Below are 10,562 nucleotides of genomic sequence, written 5' to 3' on the forward strand. Positions count from 1 at the left end.
TCCCTATTGAGTTCACTGCTTTCGACCAGAAATCTATGGGCCCTGGTTGAAAGCAGTGCACTAAAAAGGGAAGAGGATGCCATTTGGGACGCTGACAGTCTTACACCCTGATATAGAAATAACTGTAATTTTATTTCATGGTTTCCACTAAATAATAGAAAATACTTACATCTGATCCTTCCTATTATAATCTATTCATAACATTCATTTCATTTAATTAATTAATGGAATGGAATTAGGACGATAAAGTCAATAACATAACTTCTTCCTCCAGGTGGATGTCTTCTCTTTTGGCATCATGCTGTGTGAGATTTTGGGCCGGATCTCAGCAGATCCCGAGATCCTTCCCAGAACACGGGTAAATTAAAACATACACACACACAGTTTTGTATTGCTATCCTTGTGGGGACCAAATAATTGATTCCTATCCAAAATCCTATTTTCCCTAAATCTAACCTAACCCATAACCCTAAGTCCAACCTTAACCCCAAAACTATACCCAATCCTAACTCCTAAACCTAACCGTAACCCCTAACCTTAATTTTATCCCTGACCCCAATTGTAACCCAAACCCCTTAAGCCTAAAATAGAATTTTTCCTTGTGGGGAGCGGAAAAATGTCCCAACTTGTCCAAATGTTTCTTGTTTTACTATCCTTATGAGGACTTCTGGTACCCACGAGGAGAGTTAAACAAAAAACCCACACACACTTATCAAAACCAAAGAACCATAGACTGCTAGATTTAGACTGACACTACACATGTGGAAATTATACCACAACTGAGCTATGAGTTAATTAAATGTATTTCCCCACAACTCAGACATTATATTGAATGTGATCCTGCAACATAATTTGGCGATTAGCAGTCTTGTTACTTGATAGCACTCTTAGTTATTAGGCCATTAGTGACAGTACCATTTGCATGTAGATGATGGTGAAATGAGTCATCTAATGTCCCTGGGGTGATCAAGACAAGGTCAGAGACAGGGAGCAGAGAGAGCCTTTTTTATTTATTTATTTTATTTTATTTTTTATCCCATTTTCTCCCCAATTTTCGTGGTATCCAATCGCTAGTAATTACTATCTTGTCTCATCGCTACAACTCCCGTACGGGCTCGGGAGAGACGAAGGTCGAAAGCCATGCGTCCTCCGAAGCACAACCCAACCAAGCCGCACTGCTTCTTAACACAGCGCGCCTCCAACCCGGAAGCCAGCCGCACCAATGTGTCGGAGGAAACACCGTGTACCTGGCCCCCTTGGTTAGCGCGCACTGCGCCCGGTCGCTGGAGCGCGATGAGACAAGGATATCCCTACCGGCCAAACCCTCCCTAACCCGGACGACGCTATGCCAATTGTGCGTCGCCCCACGGACCTCCCGGTCGCGGCCGGCTGCGACAGAGCCTGGGCGCGAACCCAGAGACTCTGGTGGCGCAGTTAGCACTGCGATGCAGTGCCCTAGACCACTGCGCCACCCGGGAGGCCCCAGAGAGAGACTTTAATGTGCTCGTTGAGGTTTCACATACATTTGATTTATTTGTGACATTTCTCATTAGAAGTGGGAGGACCGCAGGGTCAGTTAGTCACACTGCTATCCTATCTATACAGTATGTGTTCTGCGAATTCATCAGTAGTCCATGATGATCAAAACTGAGGTATACAGTAGCCTGTATACAATAGTGGGGATCTCAAAACTTTCCTTGTTTGCCATGACATTGGTTATCTGATCTAGCTCTCTAACCTGTAACTACTTAGTGATACTCTATGGGCCTGTACATGTTGTACAATGCAGTTGACACAGTGTTTGTTCTCTCTGCAGGACTATGGTTTAGACGTCGAGGCCTTCAGTGAGATGGTCCAGGGTTGTCCACGACGCATCCTGGAGCTGTCAGCCAACTGCTGTCTGGTGAGTGTGGACTGGAGGGAGGGAGAAACGGAGAGAGAGGCTGAGAGACAATGTTAGAGAGTGAATGTGAGAGCATGTCTCAGAAAATTAGAGACTTAAGCCGGGATTCATTATGAAGGGCATTGACCGACAAACACAGCTCTTTTTTTAGGTGTGCTATTTAAAGGTCATTTAGGTTTGAGCCAACATCTGCAGCGTTTATCATGAATGCGATCTCTCATTGTCTCAATTACGAGAGTGTAAGAAAGACATGCATTTGCCATCTACTGTAGAATATCACTCATGTTGTCCTCTTGTTCTGTGGTTCAGATGGATGCGTTTCGGAGACCCTCCTTCTCAGAGCTGCTGGATGAGTTGGAGGACATCGCTGAGAGCCTGGAACCCCCCGACTCAAACCTGACCACTGGGTGAGGGGGTGGGGTCACCTGGTACCCCTCTCAGCCCTCCTCCCCTGGAACGGAGGACAGTGTGGACGGCAGCAGGCAGCCACCCCAGTCTTATACAGCAGAGGCACTTTATAGTTCAGGTCCGCTCTACAGGAACCAGGTGTAGGGCTCATAATGCAGCTCCTCCTGCTGACTCTGTGTGACTCTGTGTGTTTCTCTGAAACAGAACCAGATCACTGGAAGTTCAACACTCACCACCCCCCACTGTCTTTCTACAGTACAAACTCAGCTAGTGTGGGTCCATTTGAAAGGGGTGGGGGTCGAAACAGACTTAGAAATTCCCTAAGGAGCATTTCCTCCTGGCTCTTAAGTTGTATTATATGATGTTATTATTCCACTTTAAGTTAAGGATGTAGAAATCCTTATTTGTAAGTAGTGCATAAGGAGGACTGACCGACTAGTCCTGATCCGTCTATTCTCTTCTATCATAATATCATCATTTAAAACAGGGGTTCCCAACCCAGATCTGCAATGCTTTAGGCTAGAAACATGCCGTTAATTGCCTGAGGAAGACTCAACTCTGATGCACATGGGAATATCTTTGGTTTGTCTCTGACATTCAGAAGCTTAGCTACGACCTTCTAAAGTTGAGGAGTCAAAGAAATTGGACTGCTTGGGAAGTAATCTTATACAATGTGTGGCTCTGTCGCTATCAATTGATCTATTCACTTTCTGTAAAAGAGAATATCTAGAATTAAATGAAAGCATCATAAAATGATCATAATAAAACATATTTGGTAGCGGAATAACATTTGAGGAACTCGGGTCTAGACTTTATTTTCCTTATCCATTATTATTAAATAGCCCATCTAAAAGATGTCACGAGTCTTCTAAAACTACGCAGAATTGCAGGAAATTAGCTTCAAAACAACATTTTCCTAGGTCCCTCAAATTAAACAAAATCAAGCTGGTGGTGTATTTAATATAGACTATCTCAATAAACAATAATACATAGAAAACGGGGAGAGGGGTGTGACATTTTTCAAATGTGAAAAAGGGGGCCCTGGGGCTAAAAGGTTGGGAACCCCTGATTTAAATAACATTTATGTACGACTTCTCCCCCTTTCTTTCATCAGCCAGTCCAAGTGGTGACACAATCAAAAATACCCCCCCCCCCCTGTTAAAGTAGTCATCTGAATGATGTCATTTAACAGTGAGGTAATGGTGGACTGCAGCAGTGGAGCAGGATTACAGGAGTCAGGATTACATTGCACTAGAAGTGACTGTTACAGTACATGGCTGAAATCTATAGAATGAAGGAATTGTGCTACTGTGTGGGTAAGGACCAAACAACACTCTCTTTCTCTCATTTCCTTTCTTTCTGGTTTCTAACGTCAACACTGTTCTGTTGGAGATTAACAGAGGTGGCCAGTGTTAGGTAAGGGTTGGTGTGGTTCAGTACTAGGGCCAAGTAGACAGAGGAAGGAGCAGGATGTGAATAAAATAATACTAAACTCAATTAAACACTAACCTTAGGAAGGAACTTAACTGTTGTGTATCGTTTTATACTAAATGCTTTTGTTTCTTGTAATGGTTGTACTGTACCTTTTTTGCCTCACCCTTTTGTGGGGATACATTTTGTTTACCATATCAGATTCATACAGTACTTTATGTTTATATTTTGTGAATCTGTTGATTGGGTAGAATTATGCTTACTTTACAGATCTTTAGATTTATATGGAAGATTTAAAGCAATGTTTAATAAAAGGCATAGAGCATTGATGTGTGTGTATGTACTTAAACTGGACTTTTAATGGGCTAAAAAAATATTAACACTATTGTGCTCATTACATTAGCCTCATTAGCTGAAGATCTTTAATTGATGTCTGGCTAAAACCAATATGTTGAATAATTAACACCAATATTGCTGCGTTCACACAGGGAGCCCAATTCTGATCTTTTTTCCATTAATCGGTCTTTTGACCAATCAGATTAGCTCTGAAAAAGATCTGATGTGAAAATATCTGATGGGATTGGTCAAAAGACCAATTAGTGGAAAAATATCAGAATTGGGCTGCCTGTCTAAACGCAGCCATTGTGGTGGTTCACGCTCAGAAAATGGACTTGGAGCTCTTTCTTAAATCTGCAATTCTCCTAATTTACTGCAGTAGGGGAGTCGTGTAGTAACTCCCATGTTGCTTCCTCCAGCCTATTGATATGACTTGCCATGATTCCCCTTGTCGCTGTGAAAGCAAAACAAATGGAAAAACATCTTAACAGTTGTTTCCTGAGGGTGAACGGCATTTAATGGTTTAAAAAGCTGTGCTTTTTTACCATCATTTGTACCAATCAATAGGACATTGTCAAAGGCAAGAAAAAAGTCAAGAAAATCACTTGCATTGGAAAGAACTATTTCTCCACCACTAACCTCTATATGAATTTGACAGCACTCTGCAGCTATCCTGCTCCGAGAGAGCGATATACACTATATTAGAATTCAATGGCTTCTGATCTAGAGATTACATGCTGCTATTAAGAAGGGTGGAAGTATAGTAGTTTATCAGAATTCAATGGCTCGCGATTTGCGAGAGAATTCTGATGTGATAATGACACATTGAGGGGAGGCAAACCATGGGCAGGCTGTAGTAGGTTTGGTAGGTGAGGCACATGCTAGGGTCACCCCTGTTTAGTATTCCTGTGAGGCCTTCCTGTGTCTCTCTCTACACGTCTGACATGAACATTAGCATTCGCAAAAGCCTCGCTTACTACACTGCAGCCTCGCCGCTCTTTTTTCTGTAATTGAGGGAGCTCCGAGGACCTGCATTTACAGCTCTGACACCACGGATGGGCCATTCATCCATTCATTTATGAACACGATCAAAAATCTATTTGGCACCGGGGAGCGCAGAGGGAGGAAAGGTGATAAACTACTAGAGGTAATCATTTGTAATGTGTGTAATAGTAAGGAAAGGATGTGGAGGGATTGGAACAGTGGTGTACCACAGTTTCGCGAGCAAGGTCTGAGCAAATGGCTAACTTCCTACAATTCTACACAGTTGCCATGGGTAATCTCATGCTATTCTAATTTAACATTTTTAAAGCACATTTTGTGTAATTGTAAACATTTATGTCATAGCCTGACCTGTTCATATGCTATCTGGGGAGGGGGGGGGGGTGACCTTCAGGGGGTGGTTGTTCCCTAGAGTCCATGAGGGGGGAGGTCCTAAGTCAGCAGTCTTAGAATTGCACACTTCTGCAGGTGTGCTGTTTTTTGGATCCTCTGGTTCCTCTCTGGTTCCTTCCCTCCTCTTGTTTCCCCCAGGCCTTCCATGGTCTCCTCGTTTGGAGAAATGGCAGGTTTGGCCTCTAAAGAGAAGGGATCTGACAAAGCAGCTGATGGGGGGGAGGGAAAGAAATCTTCTGTAAAGAGATCATTTTTGAATTAGAGGGACCTGTTTTAGTGCAGAAAGATGGTTAATCGCAGTCTGTATAAAGTATTCAGATAAAGTAAATAAATGATTAAATGTAAGAGAAACTCTAATGGTACTCTAGCATTACTGTCGGATGAAAAGACATCCATTTCCTGAATATGTTTTGGCTAGGGACATCAGAGATGCTACTGTGAATGTAAAATGTCTAATTCCATACATTATTGATTCCAATCCCCCAAAGTGCTCCACAATGAAGAGAACAATCACTCAGTTAGGCCTTGGTTGAAGAACAAAACAAACTACCAAGTCTTTGAACGTGCCAATCATGAACAAACACATACCAACGTGCACACGCACTCACTTACACACCCTTTAACCTCTATACAGAATACTGAAATTATAACGTGTTGCAACTCAGACAAATGTTCAAATGTTCAGTAACCAACTCTTTCTGGAAATTCACACTGCTCTGATTTCAGAATGAGATGTACTGTCAACTGCTGTCCTCAGCAGACGTCTCACGTGTTGGCTCATGAGCCCAACAAGCTCAAACTTCAAGCTGTAGTTCTTTCACTAACTACCAGACATTTCAGTACCTAGCCCCCCCCCCCCCCCCCCCCACTCCCTCCTGCACATCACATACTGTAGCTCTGATATGCTCAGTACCTCCCCCCTCCCTCCTGCACATCACATACTGTAGCTCTGATATGCTCAGTACCTCCCCCCTCCCTCCTGCACATCACATACTGTAGCTCTGATATGCTCAGTAGCGGTGTGTGGGTAAAATAACTGGGGAAGCCAAGCCAGGGGGGGGGGGGGGGGGAAGCCATATTACAACCTATGTGTTGTGATCATTGCGTTGTTTGCTCTATGATCTGTTAGTTCATATGCCTTGACACCGTAATATTTAGGCCTAAAGGCCGAGACAATAAGAAGACACAGTAGCAGAATAAATTCAACCACAGCTTTGTTTCATCACAAAACCAGAGAGCAACCTCTGTCTGGTGAAGTCCACAAAGCATATTACAGCTAATAAACAGTCACATGACCTACAGCATGGACAATCAAGTTAATGTTTACGATTTAGAACCACAGACAGTTACCACAAGTCGCAAAAAAAACAGGAGCTGCCTCCACAATTCCAGCACCATTTCAACTTCAACATTTCAACATCATCAAATCACCTATCCTTAGTCTAATACAGTGACAACTAAAAGATTCCCAAAACAATTTAGTCTAGTCAATGTAAGCTAAATATCATGTGGCTGTCCATGGTTAAGATTTCTCTGTTTGTGCGTGTGTGTGTGTGTGTGTGTGTGTGTGTGTGTGTGTGTGTGTGTGTGTGTGTGTGTGTGCGTAAGTAGACTAAAATGGTTGCTCACTAGCTTAACTTCCTTTCATGGGCAATGATTAGTGAGCTAGTTAACATTAGCCTACTACATCGAGCTACATATTGAACTTCCATCCTCTCAGGCCAGATGCACAATGTATACATTTATGATTGGATCAGAATCGCAGTTATAATCATTGGCCAGTACGGAGAATTAAGTAAAACCACACGTCCGAATCTCTATCTCCGTCCATGGAGAATTTAGGAAAGAGACAATTTTAGCTAGCTAGCCACCAGTGGACAACAACACAACAAGATGCCACAATTCAACAAATTTTTTCTGTCAATGATGTTTGGCTTGATGTGATGTGATTGGTGCGAAGCCAAATCCAAACTTGCTTCCCTTGACACTTTTTTTTGGTGTGGCAGGACCATTCACAGTTGAGCTCACTCAGGTTAGTGGCTATTATTGTATATTTTTTTTAATCAAGGGAAGCCAAATGCTCGCTGACTTCCCTTGCATTCAGTGCTACGGGCGGCAACAATGTCATACTCTTTTGACCAGACAGAATCAGACAGATACGCTACACAAACAGAGACAGAGGGGCGCTGTTTCGCTCGCTCGGATGCTTTCTCCAGTGAGATACATCCAGCCTCTTGCGAATTGAAAGAAAATTATGAAACACGGAGAGACAAAAGATAAACTATTTTATTATTATTTATTTTTTATTGGTACATTTTTTGCGGAAGCCTGGCTTCTCTTGGCATCCATGAATACACACCACTGGATATGCTCTGCTACTTGAGTTTGAGCTAAACAAAAGCCCTTGTTTTGGAATTGAAGAAAATGTTGTCTTTCTACTGAAACAAATTGAAATGGAGTATTTTAGGAAAAGGGCCTTGTAGGTTGCTATATCCTGGATCAAAATGTATGCTGTTTTTCTGAATGCCGAAAATTAGGCTAAAGGCCTAACTTACCATCCTACTCAATAACACATAGACAGTGCATGGCATAAAGGGAGGAGCTGAATAATTGATAGACAAAGAAGAACAAACAGTAGGCAGCCGTGGCTCCTCCATCCACAGTGACTGAGACCTTGACAGAGCATTTGGTACATTCATTTGAGCTATTGCTCTGCCTTGTGGTTTCAGTACAGAACCTATTGTTGTTTTTGCAACAACAATACAAGTGTGTAGTTGCTAAGTAGTTGCTAAGCACACACACACACACACACCTGAACACACTCCTGTTTCCTCTGTTCCAAATGGGGATAGATGGCATGTTTAGAGCATTAGGCTATGCTCTTTTTCTGAGTTCAAGCACAGTGAAGTGTCAAGGGGCAGGAGAGAGAGAGAGAGAGAGGGAGGCAAACTGGGTTAGTGAGAGATGAAAGAATGAATGCTCAATTCCCCCTTATCTTCACCATCAATGATGGTCTAATGTGACATAAGTAGGCCTACTTATGAGAATCACAGGTGGCCAAGACTTACCAGAGAAAAATCCCTGATTGTTGCCATTATTGTCTGATTTAGGTTAGTCTTGTTTCAACCTGTGAGACACTTGTACTTAGAATCAACCTGGACATGTAAGAATTGACTAGAATATGTCTGCCTACATGTGCATGTTAACCAGCCACAGCCTGCTGTTTGCACTCAGCGCTGGATGGACCATTGAGGTGACATTGACCTTGATGCACACACTTTAACAAAAGTAATTTGAGAACAGTGCTCCCAAATTATTACCAACACATTGACTGTCTAACTCGCGGAAATTCTACTCTTGACCACTGCTACACACCTTTTCGACATGGGTATAAGGCCTTATCCTGTCCTCCCTTTGGAAAACCCAACCATGACTCCATCTTGCTTCTCCCTGCCTACAAACAAAGACTTGAGGGAAGCTCCGGTGGTCAGACCAACGCTGTACAGACCTGACCAATCAGAAATCACGCTCCAAGACTGTTTTGATCACATGGACTGGAATATGTTCCAGGTTGCCTCTGGAGATAATCTCAATGAATACACCGACTCTGTGCATTATGTGATACCGATAGTATCTTTCAAAACATACCCGAATCAAAAACCGTGTATTGATAGCAGCCTTGTAGGAAAACTGAAAGAGAGATGCTGCTTATGAACAGGGCAAGGTGACTGGGGACAATAGTTTGGTTAAATAGTACAAATATGACTTACACAGATCAATCAAGATGTCGAAACACAAGTATAGAGACAAAGTGGAGGAGCAATTCACCGGGTTGGACAAAAGGCATGTGTGGCAGGGGCTCCTAACGATCACGGATTACAAAAAGAAAGCCAGCCACATCACTGTCACCAACGCCACCCTATCAGACGAGCTAAACACCTTTTTCCTTAAGATTCGAGAACAATGACCCTGAGCTGTCGAGGAGAGCCCCCGATGACAACCTGGGCTACACACTCACAGTCTCCACTGAGGACGTATGTAAGTCATTCAAATGTGTTAACCCTCGCAAGGCTGCTGGCCCAGATGGTATCTCTAGCCGTGCACTCAAAGCATCCTGTCGGGCTGTATCACCGCTTGGTATGGCAACTGCCCAACGCATTACTGGGTGCAAACTACCCACCCTCCAGGACACCTACAGCACCCGATGTCATAGGAAGGCCAAAAAGATCATCAAGGACAACAACCACCCGAGCCACTGCCTGTTCACCCTGCTATCATCCAGAAGGCGAGGTCAGTACAGGTGCATAAAAGCTGGGCCCGAGAGCCTGAAAAGCAGCTTCTATCTCAAGGCCATCAGAGTGTTAAACAGCCATCACTAGCACATTAGAGGCTGCTGCCTATAATCATAGACTAGGAATCACTGGCCACTTTAATGAATGCAACACTAGTCAATTTAATAATGTTTACATATCTTGCATTACTTATCTCATCTGTATATGCTGTATTCTATACCATTCTATAGTATCTAAGTTACTTAATGTTTACATATCTGGCATTACTCATTTCATATGTATATACTGTTTTCTACACAGTATATTTTGGGGTGGCAGGTAGCCTAGTGGTTAGAGCGTTGGGACAGTAACTGAAAGGTTGCTGTATCGAATCCCTGAGTTGACAAGGTAAAAAATCCTTCTACCCCTGAACAAGGCAGTTAACCCACTGTTCCCCAGTAGGCCGTCATTGTAAATAAGAATGTGTTCTTAACTGACTTGCCTGGTAAAATATATTAAAAAAATTCAAATAGACAAATACTATTCCACAGTATCTCATTCACTTAATAATATTTACATATCTTGCATTACTCATCTCATATGTCTAAACTGTATTCTATACAGAGCCTTAAAAAAGTATTCATCCCCCTTGGTGTTTTTCCTATTTTGTTGCATTACAACCTGGAATTTAAATTTATTTTTATTTGGACTTCAAGTAATGGACATACACAAAATAGTTCAAATTGGTGAAGTGACATTAAAAAATAACTTGTTTAAAAAAATTCTACAAAATTAAAAACTGAAAAGTGGTGCATGCA

The 10,562-nt window shown here is 42.5% G+C and overlaps 1 protein-coding gene across 1 annotated transcript in view; it reads left to right on the plus strand.

The window, feature by feature from the left end:
- LOC120025940 (dual specificity testis-specific protein kinase 2-like) overlaps window positions 1–4,071 on the plus strand; it is a 28,589-nt gene extending 24,518 nt beyond the window's left edge. The window contains exons 7-9 of the mRNA XM_038970671.1: window positions 275–358; window positions 1,817–1,903; window positions 2,213–4,071. Coding sequence (XP_038826599.1) covers window positions 275–358; window positions 1,817–1,903; window positions 2,213–2,314 — 273 coding nt within the window. The 3' untranslated portion in view covers window positions 2,315–4,071. The remainder of the gene's footprint in view (window positions 1–274; window positions 359–1,816; window positions 1,904–2,212) is intronic.
- The last annotated feature ends 6,491 nt before the right edge of the window (window positions 4,072–10,562 follow it).

This window comes from Salvelinus namaycush, chromosome 31, assembly GCF_016432855.1.
Source record: "Salvelinus namaycush isolate Seneca chromosome 31, SaNama_1.0, whole genome shotgun sequence".
NCBI lineage: Eukaryota > Metazoa > Chordata > Actinopteri > Salmoniformes > Salmonidae > Salvelinus > Salvelinus namaycush.